The following is a 22,089-nucleotide window of genomic DNA, read 5'->3' on the forward strand; positions in this document are numbered from 1 at the left end:
CAACACGCCCCACACAACCAGTCACCACCCCCACAACCATGCACACGTCCCGTGTCCTCTTCCAGTGTGTCTGTGACCCCTCCTCCCAAAGTACACAAACGCAAGCACCCACCCACCCAACAGCCATCCACCTCATAACAGCATCCAGCCCATGCACCTTCACCCAAACTCAGCAGACAGACACCTCCTACAAACACTCCCACTTCCTCCACTCCCAAACTCTATCCATCTTCCCGTCCCAGTGTGACTAAAAAACTTTTCCTGGCAAACACTGACATGTTCCCCTCCTCCCCTCCCCGTCCTCCCCGTCCTTCCCCTCGGGCCACAGTGTCCAGATCCCAGGCCAGCACCTCAGCCACCAAGTCGGTGTCCGCTGTGGTACCTGCAAATCCCAGAGGATCAAAGGGGGCACCTGTCAGGCCAGCCAGTGTGCCACCGACCCCTGCAAAGGACCAACCATTCCGCCACCTGCCAAGGTGAAGAAGGGGACAGCACGCAGCAAGGGCAAGGAGTACGACCCACCCAGCAAGGCCTCCTCCAGAACTCCAGCTATCAGAGCCAAGGTCCCAGCAGCATCTGCCAAGGTGAGGAAGGGGCAGAAAAGCCAAGGCAAGGCACTTCAGACCTCGGAGGCTCCAGGTGAGGGCCTGGTGCCCACCATCAGAACCGACAGCCCCGCCACCCGTAACGCAGCCAGCACCGCCACATGACCGCCGCAAGCACCACCACCTACCCCGCCGCTGCCACCACTACTGTCAGCAGCAGCATCCCCAGTGGGCAGCCGTCTGAGGCAGCAGGAGACAGGCTGGTGCCTACCTCCACCACTGGCAGCACCTGCACCTGGGCCAGCATCCCCGCCGCAAGCACCGCCACCTGCACCGCTGACAGTAGGACCACTACCAGCAGCAGCCCCAGTGTGTGTCCGTCCGAGGCTGCAGGAGACGGCCTGGAGCCTCCCAACACCACTGGAAGCACCCCCACCAGCACAGATACTACCACCAGTTTGCAGCCTTAGTCGCTGCAGGATGGAGTCTGGACCTGCTTCCATGGAGTATCATGCTACTTTGTACATGCAAATCTCGTGCCTCAGACACCCAGGTGAGGGAATGTGAACTGCTACACCCCAAGTGCTGCATCACTGGGCACAAAGCCCCCTCCAGAACCAGTGGAGAAATGCATCCACTCACCTTATCCTTGGCAGAATGAAGCACACTGGGCACAAAGCCCCCTCCAGAACAAGTGGAGAAATGCATCCACTCACCCTATCCTTGGCAGGATGAAGCACACTGGGCACAAAGCCCCCTCCAGAACCAGTGGAGAAGCCATCCATTTGAGAGACTGCGGCCTTGCACTCCCCAGGACCAACCAGTGGGCAACCCACCCACTTGAGAGACTGTGGCCTTGCACTCCCCAGAAGCAAGCAGTGGGCAACCCACCCACTTGAGAGACTGTGGCTTTGCACTCCCCAAGACCTAGCAGTGGGCATGGAGTCCCCTCGAGGAGCAATGGCATTATTCCATCTTCCGTCTGAGGTGCCCACCTCTCCCCCTTCCCCGTCCCCCTGAGGTGCCTGTGTGTTTTCGACCTGATTCCCCTGCAGTGTTCTCTCCATATTGAGGCACGACTCAAGTGTGGGCTTGGCCCATGATTTTTGGCCCAGTGGGCCACAGACATTTGCAAAGGACAATGTACGGCCTTCTGTCCATATTGTAAATATTTGTATATACTGTTTTTCTATTTGTTACGTATATCTGCCTATTTCTAAAATATCACCTATTTCACTCAATTCCTTTTGCCCTTGCGTTCTTCCAGGGGGTAACGGGGTGTAAATGTACTGTTGTTGCATGTGTTCATGTGTATGGTGTTGTGGGTGTTGCGTGTGTGTGTGTCTCTCTTTTTCCTCCCCACCCGTGTGCTAGGTGCAGTACTCACCGTGGTCGTCATCGCCGTTGCCTTTGATATTCCTCGTGTATGAGGAGGTAGACCATCATGGGCAGGACCTGCAGCTCGGGCTCCATGGCGTCCTGGTTCTTCGTTGAGTGTCGAGAGGTGAGTGGTTTCCCTTCCAAGTCCTGCTTTCACCATGCTTTTGATGGCGTTGGTACCGCTCCGCAAAAGCTGGCGGATTGTAATGGGTTGGGCGGTACATTGTCTTCCGCCTGTCTGTTGGCGGTTACCGCTGCGATGTTTGTTGCTACCGCCGTGGCGGTCGGTGTGTTAAAGTGGCTGTCTTTGTTGGTGGTTTCTGCTGTGGTCGTGATCCCATTTTTTTTTTTTTACCGCCGGCCTGTTACTGCCACTTTAATACCGACCGCCAGGGTTGTAATGAGGGTCAAAATGTTATTGCCAATCGTATTTCTCTGCGTATGTGCCTTCCAAATGTAAGGCAAGTTGTAAGAAAGAAGCCATTTTGAGAAGGGCCCTTTAATTCACATACTAGAATGGGTAACCACTAATTCAGAGATGTGCACATAACCACTGCTTCTAAATGCCGTATCTCGTGCCCATTTCGGAATTATATAGGTTTCCATGATATCTATTTTTCACTCTTTAACACATGAATTTCTTTATACACAGTACACAATGAAAGACCACTGCTAAGTGCAGCTCAGTTATTGGCTCTGGGTAGCTCAAGATCTTGGAAACCCCAAAAACCTTATATATCACCGCAACCAGAAGGGCCTAACAGACGTAATGGTATATTGCTTTTGTAAATCAGCCATTGTGCTAACATACAAATTAAAACATTATCACAAATGGTCATTTGTCCTACTAATTTTCTTTTTTTATTTCAACACTTAGGGCCCAATTTAGAGTTTGGCGGATGAGGTTACTCTGTCATAGATGTGACGGCGATACCGTCCGCTGTATTACGATTCCTTAATAGCCTATGGAGATCATATTATGGCAGACAGGATATCCGTCACGTTTGTGACTGAGTAACACGTCTGACAAACTCTAAATCAGGCCCTCAGTTTCTTTGGGAAAACCTTGAAGAATCGACGCAAACGACCACTTGCTGAATTCAGAATTTTGTCTAGTTTTCAGAAATGTACAGCTTTCCGGGATCCAACATGGTTTTCACACCCGTTTCCACCGTAAACTGGAAGGAGGTTAAAAGCACTGAAAAATAGGAAAATCTGGTTACCTCCCAGTAAAATGCTAAACTGTGGTTAATACAAAATTGGTTTACTCAATCAAAACTGCCTGCTCTTGAGAGCTGGAAAGATGGTGATTTTAGTACTGCAAGCCTCTCGTTGATGTCATTTGCAGGAACAAAATTAAGACACTTTCTTATGCTGCTCCCTCCTCCCCCCCACCAAAAAAGAAAGAGAAAAAAATACCTATATATATATATATATATATATATATATATATATATATATATATAAATATAAAACTTCTTGGGCCCCTCCAGGAGAATCCACAAACCCCGGGTAGAATCCCCAAGATGTTGGGTAAAAAGGATGCAAACTTGGCACGGATAGCCTATGTGGAAAAAAGTTATGGAGGCCTAAGCGAGAACTATCATAAATAGCCAAAAAAAGGCTTAGCACTGGAGGAGTAAAGGCCTACCAGCGAAAAGGTTAAAAGGCGCCACTAAGGATGCGTACACTTCCGCTGCGACCATCTTTGAATGTCTTTTTTACTTTAATGCTTTCATAAAATATATTGAAAGATGATCACTGTAGATGCACATGTATCTGTGGAGCCTATTGCTGAATATATTTCTTATGTATTCTGTTAAAACATTAACAAAATAATATAAACTATGCCAAATGCACATTTGCATGCATACACACTCATGGGAGGCCATTATGAAATTATTTACAAAACATGAAGATGACCATCCAGGGAGCGGCGATCAGAGCACGAAGAACCTGGGTGTGAAAGCAAGCGGTAGGGGAGGAGGGTTTGTTGTTAATAAAGTAAACATCAGGGAAGGAGGGGTAAGAAGGAGCAGAGAGAGGCAGGTGAGAACAGTTTCTCAGATGCAGTGAAGTGCTAGGCCTGACGTCAGCAGTGGAAGGTTACAAGTCATTCAATGAAAATAGGGTAAGAATGAAATGCTCCTGGGCGGCTCCGACACAAGAAAGGGAAGGAAAGCCACTGAATCAAGAGCAGGGAAATGAGTCAGACGAAAAAGTAATCTAATCGTGAGTAAATAGCCGACTCAAAGTAGACGCAATGTACTAGACACAAGACGTCTTCAATAGAGTAGAGCCCTAAACATGACATTAGCTGTGCTTCACGGCGCTCCTGACCACTGATGACCCCTTCACCAGCCCATGCCACAATTAATTCCGTTATCCTGCTTTGTGTTTAAGTAACATGCACGTTGTGGCAAAAAAGATAAAACATCTCAAAGTCACTAACCTGAAAAACACAGAGCTAAAAATATATCCTCTCTGCTAAGGCAGAAAAGGGAATTCGACTGTGCAACATATGTTGGGTAAGGGGTATTTAAGGCTAGCGTGCTGCGCGGAAATTGTGAAAACATGACGTTCGGGAAAAGTCTCAAAAACAACTAAAATAATTAAAGTAAAATGTCACACGTTATTCTTCGATTCTCATCTTTTTTCAAAGCATACCACTACCCTGCCTAATCGAGGACGTGGCGATTAAATGCCAATAATGTACTTTCTATAAGACAGAGGCCACGGTTAGATGTCAAAAATATGGGGACCCAAATAAAGAGAAACGCAAAATGTCAGTCAGACAGGCCCCATAAGCAATTAGTGTACACTAGGCCAGACAAGACTATGTGATGCAAGACTAATTAAAATTCCTCTACTCTTAGCACAAGTCGATCTTTCTTCTCTTCTGTCACGGCAGAGTCAGGATGGAAAGGGTGCATGTAAGGTCGGGCAACGAGCGAACGCTTTACAAGCTAAGTGTCAGCCATGCTACCCACTTTCACGGCACGCAATAATTACTAAATACCTCCCGGGGACATGATCGCAGCCATTACCCTATACACAAAACTCACTTTGGTTTACATTATCCATCAAATGTGTAAATAGGTTTTAAACTGCTAGCTTCCTGTGTTTTTTTTTTTTTTTTACACATTTCTGCTTGGAATGTTTTACAGCAGAAATAAATGCATTAAAATGGCGCGTCCTGGTCATCTCCAAGAGCAGTGCCGATAGTTATGATGCAGATGTGTGGGTAATATTTAGTACTTATGATGCAGATGTGTGGGTAATATTTGGTACTAATCACTTGATTATTATGCATGTATATTATGAAACTACCTCCAAAAGAACTGAGGGCCACACAGGGGATACAACCGAGTCACTTGTCGATTTTCCATACCTACCCCCTTCTGGGTGACTGGCTATACATTTGTTCAGTAAATCAGAAACCTGTAAGCAAAGTATGTGACTAGATCTAGAAAACAAGGCGGTTTGTTACTTGAGGGTTCTCTGAAAGCAGCGTATGCTCCTACCCTCCTGGGACCAGCAGCCCCTCGGGAACTTCAACTCAGTCCACGACCTTCATGTTTGCTTATCCAGCCTACATACATTTTACCAGATTTTGGAACTGACATATCAATCTTTTCACTGTACAGTAATAGTCCCAACCATTAACCATAATGCTCAGATTTGAATGTTCAGAAATTAGGTTTTCTGGTTCACCTTAGTGCCGCCTATCAGTTCCACAACTTAGTCCTTTAAGTTGGATGGTTCTAATCACAAATTCGAGGCATAGCCTAGTACTGATATCTATACTTTAGGAGCTATTTAATGACCCAGGAGGTCGCACTACAGCATTAAAAAATAAATAAATCATATAGCAGTATACGAATCAAATAAATAAATGAAGACGTGGGTGATGTTCTGTCAGCAGCATAATTGATGAAAGACTAAACATTTTTAAAAAAGAGTTAAAAACGGCACCATTCACATTTTTAAAAACTTCTAATACATGTTGTACACACACAAAAAAAATCAGCTGTCTCACTGTAGCTCTGAAGGGCAAGACTCAGTAAAACACATTCCAGCCTTGAGCAAAGATCATCTCTTCCCTAGGCCGGACACAAGGCTTGTAATACCTCAATACTGCATGGATGTTAGAGCCCTATTTTTAGACACCACAGTAGTCAGGGAAAGTACCTTGAGATGTCAAATTTGAAATAGGAGTCCTGGAATGATGCACATTTATGAATGCGGAGGACACATAATATATTGTCAGATGGCAAAATCAACAGACTGCTATATAATATGTGTCTTTAAAAAGCTGAGGTATTTCTTACCCTCAGTAACTGCCAGTCATTGCACACAAAGATACTAATGTAATCTTTGCAGTCTCGTCTCTCCGCCAAAGCCATGTGTCGACCATCTTTGGTAAAAGAAATTCCTGTAAATTAAACTAAGAGTTAATAATCTTAACAAATGCGCAGTTAACCGTCATCGAATGTTTTAAAGATCAATACATGAATTTAGTGAAAACAGCTCTACAACTTAGCTGGAGCTACACTTGCACATAGCTAAATCTAAATTACTACTGGTCTTTAAGAATAAATGTGCGTACTGGTCTTTAGACTAAACGTGCCTACCGTTTTTAGACTAAATGTGCGTACTGGTCTTTAGACTAAACGTGCCTACCGGTTTTAAGACTAAGGGGGTCATTCTGACCCAGGGTTGGCGGGAGCACCGCCGGCGGTGCCCCGCAGGGCATTCTGTCCGCGGTGGTTCGGCCGCGGTCAGATGCGGAAAACCGGCGGTCTCCCGCCGGTTTTCCGCTGCCCTTGTGAATCCTCCATGGCGGCGGAGCGCGCTCCGCCGCCATGGGGATTCTGACACCCCCTACCGCCATCCTGTTCCTGGCGGGTCTCCCGCCAGGAACAGGATGGCGGTAGGGGGTGCCGCAGGGGCCCCCGTAAGAGGGCCCCACTTGGTATTTCAGTGTCTGCTATGCAGACACTGAAATACGCGACGGGTGCCACTGCACCCGTCGCACCTTCCCACTCCGCCGGCTCAATTCTGAGCCGGCGTCCTCGTGGGAAGGATGATTTGCCCTGGGCTGGCGGGTGGCCTTTTGGCGGTCGCCCGCCAGCCCAGGGCAAATCCCAAAATACCCTCAGCGGTCTTTCGACCGCGGAGCAGTATTTTGGTGGGGGAGACTCAGAATGACCCCCTAAATGTGCGTACTGGTCTTTAGACTAAATGTGCGTACCGGTCTTTAGACTAAATGTGCGTACCGGTCATTAGACTAAATTAGCAGCCGCTACGGTCAAAGTCTTGACCAGGGCAATGACACGGGACTCCCCCTCACTCCCAGATTGCCACACTTGCTGCTCAAGTCTCTGCAGCTCGGACTAGTAGAGCTGGAAATTTGTCAGGGCAATGCTCTGGACTTCGCACCGCTATGTTGGTAGTCTACCCCCCAGTCCCTGAGTAACATCACTAATGACCATCATGGAGCCGCCTGTCTGCGTCAACCACCAATGCAAGTACACACAGTGTCAAAACCTTACAACCCCGCACATCACTTCTGTGGGCTCTGATGATTCACATCAAATAGTATGAGCAGCAATAGCAATGTGGTCACCACAAAGGAGACAGTGCACCCTCTACATGAACAAATTAAATCACTGTTAAAAAGGAACATTCTATACGCCAAGACAAAATTAAATCACCCAATAGTTGTAATGTGGGCTGATCAGATGGACTGTACCTTCAATGAGCCATGACTGAGGTATGACTGACATATATACCTCACTGCATTCTGCCCCATAGTTGTATTCGCTCTGAGAGACAGATATCGATTCTCTATTCATATATAATCCCAAGATCAATTTAAAAGGGTCTCCTCCAATGCATTTTTCTGACCCTTTGCTAAGTGGGAAGCTGGAAAGACTAACAAAGGAGATGAGACTACAGACTAAGATTGACAGGCTCACCAAAGTTAACTTGAGCCTACTCTTCTATTCAGGTTCTTTCCCATTTTCAATCTGTTGGCAGATTCTAGCAGCACCTGAACATATGAAAGAAGGTGAAAGGGAGTATAGAAAGCTAAAGCCTAGGTAGGGGTTTTACAGACCTTCCTGATCAAGTGTCAAATAGTCTGGAAAACATCTTCAAGAACACTGTGTAGAATGTATGGAGTAACACACACAGCTCAACAGCACACGTTTCAGTCATGCGCTCGGACTGTAAAATGCCCCAGTTGTTGCATTAGCAAAAGAGGAGTAGCTCTCAATTCAAACGTGCAACAGAATTTAGAGGGAAAGAGTCTAAACCGCAAGAGGTCCTCTTCTACTGGAAATGATACACCCATTTCCTAGACTATGACAACAGGCACAGCGGGAACAAATCATTTGAAACTTGGGGTGGTAGGGTGGGGGTAATTTTTCAAACTGTGCCTACGTAGGGCTAGTGGTAAGATCGAGATTCAAAAGGTGGTGCACAGGCCATTGGGTCATGCAGTTGCTTTGTACCACGACCAGTGGTCACAACCCTCTAACGTTTCTCTGAGACCAGTAACCAAGACCCTCTAAAAGTATATAAAAAAAGTCGAGTTTTAAACAGTGAGAACTGCCATTTCTGATGTCATCACTACAGGTACCACGTAACCACACATTGAGAAGAGGAAACAGCCAGAATGTACCGAGCTGTACTATGCAAGAGCATAGTGAGGTGTTCCATATTGTTTTTTGCATAAAAGATAAAGGTTATGATGATTGTTTTGTTAGCACAGACGAATGTCAGATGCGAAGAAAGAAAGCCAGATGGACCAGGCATGAGTCTGTTGATGTGAAGTTGACAATAACTGGGACCAACAGCCTTGGGTTTAAGAGTCCTGCAAGTGGACCTCCCATTATTACAAAAATGTGATGTTTGTTGGAGAAAATGTTGCAACTTGTCTTTGAAAAGATGGGTCAGCTTTTTCCGTCCTTAAACACCTTTGTAGATCCAAACTTAGAGCAGTCATAACTTCCACCTTGTCCTCCCATAAACCATGAACTTTTTGACACTGGCAATCCAGCCACTCTTGAAATGGCTGAATGCTAAGGTGGCAATGAGAAAAAAAATGAGTTGTATGCAGAAGGACACTGCACACTAGAGATTTGTACTGTTTGAGTACAAGGGCTTCTTTTACTCTGGATTAATGTGGCTAATTTCATTTACCCCCGCCCCTTACAACGGTAATAAATGACATATTATTCTCTGAGTACCTGTGTATATGGTGCAAGCCATGCTCTATTTTCCTGTCTGTTAGTGCTAAAAAAGTATATAAGGTGAACCAGAGTCAAATTTCATTGCATCAACTGATAGTTATGAATCAATGAAGACCCAGAGCAAGGTCCAGATCCATCTCCCTTCTACTGTGGTAATCATATGGGATTTTACATTTGCCTCATAGGAATAAAAGTCTGCATGTGTACTTATCACTATACTTGCACCAATTATTTGGCCACGTTTATTGCCGCTGTCTAGACAAATACTTATATTTTTGCCATGCAAAACTGCAGATTTCATCTAAAAATGTTCCAAGCTCAAATGTATAAAAACGGTACTGCCAGAGAATGTAGTGTTTAATGCCAAATAATGTGTTTTATTATCACATAATTTAGATATAACTGTCACATAATTTGTTTCTCCATTGCTGCAGGGTCCATTGCAGTGGCAATGGTAAAGATCTGCAGACTGTTTAAGGGTTGTTGTTATTATGATGAAACCCACATTTTACAGGACCCAGTGAAACATTTTCCGTATTTCAAGTTTACCTGTGAAATATAGGTATCATACCACTGCATTATAAGCTATATGAGCACCATTTTAGTCACAGTGACTTCCCAATTGCATCCCTATTAGTGGGACTCCATGGTGGGGTGCTTAATCACCCCACTTGGCACCCCTTCAAAGAGTTGCTTGTGATGGGATGCAAGCACAAAGACCAATCATTGGAGTGGTAAAACGTGCCTTCCTTAATTACTAGGAAATGAAGCCACAAAACCAACTTTCTTACTTGATCTACCAATGGCCAACTTCTTGGAGCTTTTAGTGAATCTGCAATTTTTTTAAACTGCCATACATCTACACTTGGATGAACCTAACTTTACAGCTATAGATTGCATAGGCAGATTCCTGAAACTACTGACAAACGAATTGCAATTTTATTCAAAATTTGAGACTCACCCTGTTGACATGCCTTTGGATATTTAATGTAAGATACTGATTTGGCGCTGAGAGACCAGAGTGTTATCCGCAGCTGTTGGAAAAAAGGAAATAAATTATTTGCAGTTGACAAATCCATAACTCCAAATTAGAACATGTAAATATTATCAGCGCTGTTCATTTCAGATCCAAATACATCTTGATGGCCTTTATTTGGTTTGTTGCATCCCTGGAACTTTTTCCAAGTTATAAAATTAGCCAAGGCAAAACGAAAGTACGGCTGGTTACTTTAGTCTTGCCACCAGGAAAACTTTGGACACTGGAATAAACATTATGCAAAGACGTGTTTTAGAGATTTAGGTGTAGAGTTACACAGCTAAAAGAGTTGACTATTTTTTATTTTTTTTTACTTTTAACGTTAATACTTTAGGCAAGTGTTTGAGGGTGTACTTTTTTTCAATTGACTTACAATGCCGTGATGATCTCACATAAAATTAATGCAATTTAAAGTTAGTTTGCTTGTCACTGTATGTTACTTTTGACCTCCTGGTTCCTCTTCAATTCTTGAACCATATTTAGCCAAAATCTAGTATAGAAAGCTAATAATTTTAACAAAGCTTGGAACCACACCCGAATATACTTCACCACCAGGCTTCCAATCCAAAGAACCCTGCTAGCTTTGTTAGCAGAGATCATCTTCATGTGGTAGAGGCTAGTATAGTTGTTTTCCATTCTTAAATGTTTGCAGTATTAATTTGTGTGCCATCCATTACCCACCTTTTCGCCCTCGGCATTGCAGGTGGTTTTCTCTTTCTTTTTAACTGCTCACATTCTGATACATTTCAGATTACCAGCATCCAACCTTCTACAGGTTCTTTACCAGAGCATCTCGCCAGCTCCGTTTTACACTAGTCTTCCTTCAACGTTTAGAATAGTTTTCTTTCAAAAATGTAATTTATAACGACAGGAACATGCAGGTGCTCACAAATCTCGGTCTCTTATTTGCAAATACAGCTGTGAAGAACTTCCCTCCATCCATGGTTGGTTTAGCATGCAGTGGCCATGATTAATCAGCCCAGGCGACAAAAGTGTTTTCTCCTATTTTCATTGCACAGCTCCTAGGGACAAGGATGGACTCTATTGACTAGCAGGTCCTCCTACTCTTTTTGAGTCTTCAGGCACAGTGGTTCATCCTAGCCACAGAGTTAACTTTGGGCCTGTAAGCAGAACTTTGTGATTTCCATTACACACATTCCTCTCTCCCGAGCCAGGCAGGGGGAGAATAAAAGGAGACAAAGATGGAACTCATAGCCCAGCAGTGACCCCGCAATGTCTTCCTGAATTACTCGTCTTCGTAAGAGACATGAAAAAAAGATGCTGGGAATGTCAGTTCACTGATGGCACCCAGTAGTGGGTGGGCGTGGTTTTCTATTCTTAACATAGCATGGACTTTCCAACCAACAACATGGGTAATAACTGGGACAAGGGCGAGGGACGTAGAGGTAATGACAATTTTCCTGTTCTACCTAAGGCTAAAGGTTTTGAAATAAATAATACGACAAAGGAGAAAACAACTTTCTTCAACACCCTGATGCATAGACTTTTGATTATACAGCAGTTAGACTGAAAAATAAAACATTATTTTGGAGAGGATAGCTTAAAGCTGAGATGCTGCTGATTAGACAGATCCAGTGCACAGGAGAAATGGAGTATTTTGAATTCATAAAATGTAACATTTGGTGTATGGAACCAGGAAATTAGGAGAAACTAGCAGGCCTCTTGCAGATTTTGGTGTTAATGTTAGCTTGCCAGATATTATACATCTCTAAAAAGATAGTTAACACCAGTTTACTACAGGCATCAGCAATTTCACAGAAGATGGGCTTGCAAAGGAGAACAATATAGACAATTACAATGGGAGAACACTTGAATGCATTTTGACCGGGCTCAAAATTATAGAATGTGTAAATACTTGCATTAAGTGGGTCCTAACGATGCTGGGCATGTGGACGTCTTACAGGAACCTTTAAACATATGCTGTGGGGCTGCAGGGGAGTATTCATATTCAGAATTGGAGTACAGGACCAAATTAACCTGGGTTTTGGTGCATAGTTAGCAATAATGGCAATGATGGTCCATTTAGTTTGTTGCCGATTCTGATAAGATCATTGCTGCCCAGAAAGCATAGATTAAGGGTTGGAAAATCCCACTCCGCTCATTCAGTGGATGAGTGGTTTCTCAAGTTACTTATATTTGAACTGAAAGAAAAAGTTATGCATCAAAGAATGGAATGTTCATACAGAGAGGAAGTGGCCTGTTTTTTTTGTTGCATATTATACGTATGGTGAGTCCCCCCTGTAAGTACATAAGTAGGCAGTGGCATCTGTACAGTGCCAACCTACATGAGAATACGTGGAGCTCTTTCATTTTTCCATTTTTACTTTAGTTCTTCTTCTATACTCTTATAACGTGCTCTTTCAGCATTTTTTCTTTTTACCATTGGTCTTTAACTGCTGGTTTCCCTTATGTGGCTCGGTTTGTTACAGACACTTATTAGTAAGGGACTATGAGAAATTTCATTTAGTGCTTTAGATGCTCAACATGCTAAGTTTACCTTTCTGTTGCTCTTAGTATTGCTTTGATCTGATGCTCGTCCAATGTCATAGTTAATGTTATGTGGACAATGTTAATACAATGCTCTAACAAAAATAAGCTTTTCATAACTGCAAATTTTAACTACAAACATTACTTAAGAAATCCAGGAATTGATAAAGGAGCACATACCTTTCAAATGCCAACTATCTCATCGCACGTTTCAGTCTATCAACGAACCGACCCCTAGAACGAAAGTGTGAATGACAACTGGGCAAGCAAGCAGGGGAAGAGAAGATGCATGTAATTTACAAGCAACATTCTCTTGGGAATTGTTTGGCTCTTTTGTCGAGGGCAGTGTACTGATTTCTGATATTCTTGGTACAGTGACATTTAGCCACTGCCATTCCAGCAAGTGAAGCTGAATTTTTAGCTTTCAGAAGAAATCTAGTGCTTCATGGTGTTGGCACCTTGGACGACAGAGTAGTAATTTCTGTTGTATAACAGACCCCGCCCCAGATTATAGAGCAAGGTGGAATTTAAGTAAATGTGAGTGCAGGTACTGACAAGGCAAAGAAAAGACTTAGGGCCGTATGCACGAACACATTTTCCCATTGAGACAAAATGGGTAAAAACCTTTGATACATCTGGCAGAGAACAACCTAAAGATGTCTTTAAGACCATAGCGTTTTGATTTTGTGCTCTTAAAATGTGACAATATATAAGGTACACTAAGAGGAGCACCACTGGCAGTTTTCCCACGCTGCACCCGCAGCCGTGGTTCAACCATGCCAAGGTAGCTTATATGGCCTCTGTAAGACTTCCAGTCAGGATGACAGTTGGTATGGTGACTTTTTGGTAAAATGACACAACCGCTCTGTGATAACTGAACTACTTCACCAAATAATTTTAAAGAGGGCACTGAACGCACAAAGGGTAAGGCCTCTTTAATATTATGGGATTCAAGCAGTAACCGACAAAAGGTATGATATTCAAGTCTTTAGTCCATCATGACAGAGGCTGGTGAAGTGAACCAACCGGGTCCACTGAAGCTAAAATTGGTCTGGACCAAACCATATGAAAAGAATAGACACTGTTTTTCTTGTAGCATCTCTGGTTCCAGCAAAAAGTAAGAGCTAATGACGAGTAATCTACAGGTGGAAATTTGCCTGAAAACCAAAGTATCTCTCCACTGCCTACCAAGCAAACCTATATGCCAAGCAGAAGGTAATTTTTCTTCTTTTTCGATTACAGAACTCGCTAGCAGTATGACACTTCGACAACAGGAAGGTAAGTGTCAATGCACTCAGGAACACTTGCTTGAAATTTCTGTTTTACAATTTACTAGGCAGCCTTGTTCCCTTCGCTCCACCGGGTCTCCTCTTCTCCCTTACACAACGTACGAAATCTAGACTAGCCAGCTGCCACGAAATACAAAAATGTACTCCTCTGGTATCCCAAGGCCAAGATCTGCGTTCTGAAAGTGTTATATTTCCATCTGTACCACGAGTCAATTAGGGGGCAATACTCTATTTACTCTACCATGGCAACGAAAGTCCCATACACACGAGCGTATAATGCGGACCTATCCCCTTGTTATTTTGCAGTCATCATTACAGACAGAAACACGAGGCCATTAATCTTTGCACAATTTTTTTTGGATGCCTGCAGTGTTACAGTAGTGGGTCAAAATCTGTTAGAATAGCCATAAGACTGGCCAAACTGGATCTTAGGTTTCAAAGCCGGGAGCTAACCCATTCGTATGCTTCTTTTTCAAATGAACATAGATAATCAGAGCTTTTTCTGGTCACGGTAATCTTGGTACAGAACTGTGGGTTGGTTATGGAATGCACAGCTGGAAAGTCAACACAGATTTTTGTATCCCTGAAAGAAGGAACAGGTTATTTGGTTTTATACCGTTAGCTTACACAAACAGGTCTCATGGTAATGAAACTCGAACACCATTAATGGAATATCTACTTGTTTCAGGACGGGAGGCTTAATAAATGTGCTTGTCGTGTTAAAAAAACGCCCCTTTGGTGCCATTCAAAGGAATAACAAATTATGGCAGCGTTGTCATTACATCAGAGCTCTGATAATATCCTTTCTGATTATGCTAGACTCATAACAGAGTTTGAATTCTGGTAAATCCCTGATCGTGCCTCCTTTTCACACTCTACATGGTGTGGCTGAAAGTAGCAAGAATTGGTAGTTCAAGGGTTCAAATGCACCTTTTAATCTGGCAAATCTTCAAATGTGTATGTTTAACGTTTTGTTGGTGCAACTCTTCTTTAATCTATTCTCAGACTTGGGAAGGTTGGAAATGTACTCATGACAAATTCCGAAGTAAAACTTTTTTCTGCGTGGGAAAAGAAGGGCCTGTAGAGAAAGTAAACTTGAAAACATTCAGCAGATTTTTGCATGAGCGAACATACCCCTGTGCATTTGCTCCTTCTAAAATGCAGTTCACAAACTTTTTCTAGTGGTACTGTTTCCAGGCCTAAGTCTGTATAGTTTTGTGAATTAATCAAAGTTGTAAATCTGCACTAATGCAAGGAGATATACCAAGGGAGCACTTCTGACTTTCTTTAATAATCAGAGAGCATAATTGAAAGCTTTATATGTAGCCTTGAATAGTTAAACTTTGCAAATGTGTGTAGTCCTTTTGTTTTATAAGTGAACCACTGTCTGTAGTGTAAGTCGAGCTCACAGCACTTCCTTAGAGCAGTCCCCTTAATAAAGTCTTTACATAAATGAGCCATAAATAAAAGTTCGAACAACATGAAAACATCAATACAAATCTTACCGTAACAGCAGAAAATGCTATTGTGTAGATCCATAATGTGGTACAGTGAAGTGGCAGCTAAAAGGTTTGTCCTCTAGGTGGTTGTGACTACTTAACCAAAGGACAAAATACACATGAAAACATGTTGCCCATGACCCCAAAAAATATGTCCTGGACGTCAGGCAACAGGAAATCACACACCTCTGCACTGCCATTAAGCAGAAAAAAATACAGTTTCCAGCATTTCCTAAACAATGAGAGTGAAAGAATAAATGTAAGAGACAGTGATGGCCAATTCCCTTACATATCAGCAAGCACAGAAAAGGATCCTCCATCTAGCCTTGTTCTTTCAAAATGGGGAACGTGTTAAGTATGTGTTGGAAAGGCATAGTCGTCACTGAGTTGTAAAAATGCTAGCCACTTTTTCAAAAAGGCAACACTAGGAAGGTATTCCTTTTGCTAACTGGAAGACAGTGGAGCCAAAAAGCAGTGAAGAGGCATTGGAAACTCTTGCAGACTCAATTATAGTCCAGCTGCATGATTTCGAAATGTTTGTAGTCTTTGTATTTACTGTCTGGAAATACCTAAATATAAAGCATTACAATCATTTAGTGTGAAACCTTTGGCGGTTGCAATCATTGTCCTTCTGGCATCCTCTGCCAGTAATTGAAAAATTGGTTTAAGATTTAAGGATGTTGAAGCAAGTGTATATCGGTGAGGAAACCAGAGTATTCTATGTGAGGGAGGAATCAAACATGAAACTGAGACTCTTAACTACAGGTTGAGGTTTTGGAAGTGAACCAAACTTTGAAGGCTACAGGATATGAGACCAGATCAAAGGATCTCTGCCCACCAAGGGAATCCATATTTTGCCTATATTTATATCTAACCAGTTTCCATCCAGACATCCTTTAATAAAGACTTATAGCCAGCCGCAGCAAGCTATACCGGTTATTAAGGGCGAGCTCCAGCATTAAAAGCCTCAGTCGAAGGTGAGGGCCTTTAACAAGGGAGTGGGCCTTTAATGGCTGGAATAGCCCAGCTACAGTGGGCTATAAGGCTATTAGAACATTCTGCCCCTAGAGGGCAGTATGTTCCAATTAGCAAAACAAAGGCCTCATGGAGTCCAAGGGAGTTATAATATCCTTTGGCTCCGTAAGACCTGGTTCATAGCACCAGCTGTGAAAGTCACGCATTGAAATGTTGTAGCTCCAGGCTTCTACCAGCACATAGAAGCCTTGAGCTACTCTCGTATCCAATAAAGTGGCCAACATTCCAATGTTCTAATAAATTATGGAGAGTGTGGTGGGAAGAGGGTCGGGAGATGTTTAGTAGCACATCCATCTCTAAGAAGCATAAATATAATGTGGGTGTCGTCCACCTTAGTGAACTCCTGTAGCTAAATCGGAAGAGTCAGAGACAAATTAATGCTGCATAACTGCATGACTGCAATTTGTCAGAAATAATTTCAGTTATTTACGAGCAGCATGGCAAATGCCTTGTTTGGCCTCTTTAGCTAACAGTTTCAACAACTGGAGATGATAACTGTGCCTACAACAAGACCTTTCATTGAATAGTAGGACAACAAACTACATCACCTAGGGACGTTTCGTGTATAGAGTGCCATACAAATGTTATCATCAATTAGACAGCTTGAGGCATGAGACAATGATACTGAAGAATTCAATTATGAGAATGGCTAGAAACAGACTGCTTCTCCCACACAATCGTCTGACCAAGCCTAATAGCGTCCTCCTTTCAATATTGTGGAATGTTTTCAAAGGCATTTTGTCTCCCCTCACATAGTGCATCCTAGTTTAAGGCCTCCATGTGGGGGCAGGTGCATAAATTAGTAAGTGAGTTAATTGATGGACTGGTATTTGACGGTCAATATCATGGCTTTCTGCTGAAAAGTTGGGTGCGTGGGTAGGGGTTATATTCTAAAAATTAAATGTTTGAGGGGAGAGGCTTGAGGGCTGAAGCTGATATTCCACAGTCATTTGATAAGTTCGTAAAAGCTTTTAGATCTGTTGGCAGAGCTCGATGCAGTTGATCACAAAATAGTAATCACCAGACTGATCAATTGTGGTTTGCTGGAAAAAAAGGACTGGCTTAACTTGCATTTATGCAATTTACGAAAAAAAGCTCACTCACTCGTCTGGCCGATGTTATGGCTACCAGAAATACAGTCTTTAAGACCAGCAAACGCAAAGAACAAGAGTGCATCGGCTCAAATGGCGATCCCATTAGAAATGTCAATACTAAATTAAGATCCCACTGTGGCATAACAAACGGAGTGGGTGGAAACCTATTAGTGAGACCCTTAACGAACCTCAAAACAAGTGGAAACAAGGAGGGTTGATCTGGGAGGCACAGAAAATCCGACAGCGCTGATAAATAGCCCTTAACTGTGGCAACTGCACAACCCTTCTGTGCCAAGGAAAGAGCAAATAATAATATGTCAGACAAGTGAGCCTTTAAGGGATTAATTTGGTTCTCTCCACACCAACCTACAAATCTAGCCCACCTGCTTGCATAGATCGATTCGGTGGAGTGTCGCCTGGCCGATAAAATAACATCCACCACTTCTGGCGGGAGAGAAAAAGCACTCAGATTGCCCCATTCAATCTCCAGGCATGAAGGTGCAGACTCTGGAGGCGGGGGTGTAGAATCTGCCCCTGCGACTGCGAGAGGAGGGCCACCCTGTAAGGGAGACGGAGCGGAGGGCACAGAGAGAGTTGGAGAAGGTCCAAATACCACACCCTTCTCGGCCAATTCGGGGCTATCAAGATGACCTGGGCCCAGTCTTGGCGGATCTTCCTCAGAACTCGAGGAATTAGGGGTATGGGAGGAAACGCGTAAAGCAGCTGACCCTTCCAGGACATCTGAAACGCATCCCCCAAAGCTCCTTGCACCGGATACTGGAGGCTGCAAAATAACAGGCACTGCGCGTTCTCCTGAGTAGCAAACCGATCTATCCTCGGACACCCCCACATCTGCAAGATGTAAAGAACCAGATCCGGATGAAGACGCCACTCATGGTCGACCGAGATGAGTCGACTGAGAACATTCGCACGTACATTCAGAACCCCGGCCAAATGATTTGCTACCAAGCAAATCTTGTGGTCCTGAAGCCAGGACCAGAGCCGAAGAGCTTCTCTGCAGAGAAGATACGACCCCACTCCTCCCTGCTTGTTTATATACCACATCGCAGTAGTGTTGACCTTCAGGACCTGGACTGACTGACCGCGAACGGAAGGGAGAAAGGCCTTGAGTGCCAGACGTACTGCCCGCAATTCCAACAGATTGATGTGAAACCTCTGTTCCACTGGAGACCAAAGGCCTTTGATCTCCAGGTCCCCCAGATGAGCTCCCCACCCTAGAGTGGAAGCATCCGTTACAACTGTGGCCACTGGCGGAGGCAGCAAGAACGGCCTTCCTTGCGACAGGTTGCCGACCGCAGCCCACCATTGAAGATCCGCTGCAGTGTCTCTGGAGATCCTGATCGAATCCTCGAGATCTCCTTTGTACTGAAACCACTGCCTGCGGACGCACCACTGAAGAGCCCTCATGTGCCAGCGTGCATGAGTGACCAGCAGTGTGCAAGAAGCAAACATACCGAGCAGACATAGGACCTTGAGGACTGGAACTACCACTCCATTTCAAAACATTGGAATCAACGCCTGAATATCCTGAACCCGATGGGGCGGAGGAAAGGCCCGATTCAACGTTGTGTCCATTACTGCCCCTATGAACAGGAGGCGTTACGAGGGCTCCAGGTGAGATTTGGGCACATTGATTGAAAAACCCAGGTCGAACAACAACTGAGTTGTCGACTGCAGATGACGCCGCACGAGCTCTGGAGTCTTGGCTTTGATCAACCAATCGTCCAGATAGGGAAACACCGCTATCCCTCTTCTTCTGAGCTCTGTTGCAACCACCGCCATCACCTTTGTGAAGACTCGAGGTGCTGAAGTAAGGCCAAACGGGAGGACCGCAAACTGATAATGCTGCACCCCCACTACAAACCGGAGATACTTCCTGTGCGATTTGAGGATCGGAATATGGAAATACGCATCCTGCAAATCGACAGACACCATCCAATCTCCTTCGTTCAACGATAAAAGAACCTGTGATAGGGTCAGCATCTTGAACTTTTCCTGTTTGAGGAACCAATTCAAAATCCTCAGGTCCAGGATTGGTCTCAACCAACCATCCTTTTTTGGGATCAGGAAGTATCTTGAATAACAGCCCTGACCCCTCTCCTGCTCCGGAACCAACTCCACTGGGCCCTTTGACAAAAGGGATAACACCTCCTGTTGTAGCAACAGAAGATGGTCGTCCGAACAGAAGGATGGGCGGGGAGGGAAGGGAGGAGGGAACTCTCGAAAGGGAAGAGCATACCCCTTCTTCACGATGTCGATGACCCAGGAGTCTGTTATAAACTCCCACATGTGAAGAAATCGGGCAAGTCTCCCCCCCTACCGGAGATACGTGAGCAGGGAGTGGTGGAGGACTAAGGCTGCTTTCCCTGCTGCACCCCTCCTGAGGAAGAGGCAGAGTGCTGCTGGGTGGCCCCTCTAGTTCGTACTCTACCCCTGCCTCTGAAGGATCTGTGAGGCAGGGATCCTGCAGATTGCTGTGCCTCTGGAACCTGCCACGAAAGGAGGAGCCACAATCAAAACCTCTAAATTTTCTAAAAGATCTAAAGGTAGAGGAAGTGGCTGCTTGAAGTCCCAACGACCTTGCTGTGGCTCTGCTCTCTTTGAAGCGTTCAAGGGCAGAATCTGCTTTTGTCCCAAAGAGTTTTTCTCAGTCAAAAGGCAGGTCCAGGAGAGTAGCCTGCACATCCGAGGAGAAACCTGATGAACGCAGCCAAGCCTGTCGCCTCGTCACTATGGATGTACCCATAGCTCTTGCCACAGAGTCCGAGGTGTCCAACCCTGATTGAATCACCTGGGTCACCGCCGCCTGAGCGTCCGTTAATAGATGCAACACCTCCTGTAGCAATTCAGGATGACCCTTAGCCTCCTCCATAAGGGCATGAATATAACGCCCCAAAATTAAAGTCGCATTGGTCGACTTCAAGGCCATGCTGCACAAAGAAAAGGCCTTCTTTGCTGCCTGGTCCATCTTCTTAGACTCCCGGTCTGCAGGGGTCCCGGAGAATTAACCAGGAGCTGACAGAGAGGAGCACGATGCCTGAACAACCAAACTCTCTGGAGTTGGATGTTTGGAGAGAAAGTCCGGGTCACCTGGAGCCGCACGATAGCGTCTCGCTACCGCCCTGTTGACGGCTGTTGAAGTCACTGGCTTCCTCCAGATATCTTTAATGGGGCCCAAAAGAGCCTCATTGATGGGCAAGAGAGGCTCCGCCACTACCGAAGCCGGATGCAGCACTTCAGTCAGAAGGTTTCTTTTCACCTCTGCAGCAGGAAGAGGAAGGTCAAAAAAGTCTGCAGCCTTCCTGATTACCGCATGAAATGATGCAGCTTCCTCAGTATACTCCCCTGGGGAAGCAAAATCCCATTCAGGGGAAGTGTCAATGCCACTTGCTGTGTCCAAGCATTGGAAATCACCCGAGGGCTCCAAGATCTCGCCTTCCTCCAAATGCTGTCTGCTGTATTCCTCTTCCTCGAGGAGCCGTAAAGCTAATCTCCTGGATCGGAGCCTGGATTCGAGTCCCGGCGTCGATAAAGCGTCGGCCGACACCGAAGATCTTCGCCGGGGGCGCTCTTCGGATCCATCCAACGCCGGACCCTCCGGCGCCACAGGCAATTTCACTGTAGACTGGATCTGTGGAGAATCCACCGGCGGCGGGACAGCAGACATTGTAGGCGTCACAGGCCTCCTGGGCGACGCCAAGGGCATTGGCGCAGAAGCGGCTCCAGAAGAAAGAAATGGCATAAAGGGTGTCGGCTTGTAAGGAGCCGGAGCACCCAAGTTAAAAACCAAAGGGCCTGACGGACCCGCATGCCCTCCACAAGGTGCCATGGTGGAAAAGACATTGAACAATGCATTTTAAACAATGCATTTTAAACAATGCATTTTATAATGCAGCGGGATCCGTACCCGGCGCCGGGAAAGCCGGATAAGCCTGCGGAACCGGCGCCGGCATAGAGGCCGATGATGGAACAGGCATCTCCCGCTCCGGAGAAGCCACCGGCTCCTGATGAGGCTCGACTTCAAAAACCGACAAGGGTGAAGTCGGAGAAGCCGGAGTCGTTGGTGTGATGGTCGGGCTAACCTCCCACGTCGGTCGGCGCCGAGCTAACAGAGATTTGGATCTGGACCTGGATCGGCCCCTGCTCGATCGGCGCCGAGACTCGTGACGACGCCGAGAGTCCCCGTGGCGTCGATGAGTCTTTGAAGATTTCGAAGAAGACTCTCTACGATGACGCCTTTCCTTCCTTTTGGAACAGGCCAGGAATAATTTCACCTCTCTCCTTAAGTGCCTTAGGATTCATGCGTTGACATGATCCGCATGACTCGACCTCATGGTCGGAACTAAGGCACCATAAACAATTTTCATGGGGGTCCGTGACCGACATCCGACCCCCACACTGGTTACAAGGTTTAAAGCCAGAT

General features: G+C 45.1%; 1 protein-coding gene across 3 annotated transcripts in view; it reads right to left on the reverse strand.

The window, feature by feature from the left end:
• WRAP73 (WD repeat containing, antisense to TP73) overlaps window positions 1-22,089 on the reverse strand; it is a 341,996-nt gene that overhangs the window by 181,673 nt on the left and 138,234 nt on the right. For all 3 annotated transcript variants that reach the window (XM_069239949.1, XM_069239947.1, XM_069239946.1), the window contains 2 exons: window positions 10,146-10,218; window positions 6,257-6,360 (listed from right to left, as the gene is read on the reverse strand). In XM_069239949.1, coding sequence (XP_069096050.1) covers window positions 6,257-6,360; window positions 10,146-10,218 — 177 coding nt within the window. The remainder of the gene's footprint in view (window positions 1-6,256; window positions 6,361-10,145; window positions 10,219-22,089) is intronic.

The sequence above is a fragment of the Pleurodeles waltl genome, chromosome 6 (genome assembly GCF_031143425.1).
Source record: "Pleurodeles waltl isolate 20211129_DDA chromosome 6, aPleWal1.hap1.20221129, whole genome shotgun sequence".
Lineage (NCBI taxonomy): Eukaryota > Metazoa > Chordata > Amphibia > Caudata > Salamandridae > Pleurodeles > Pleurodeles waltl.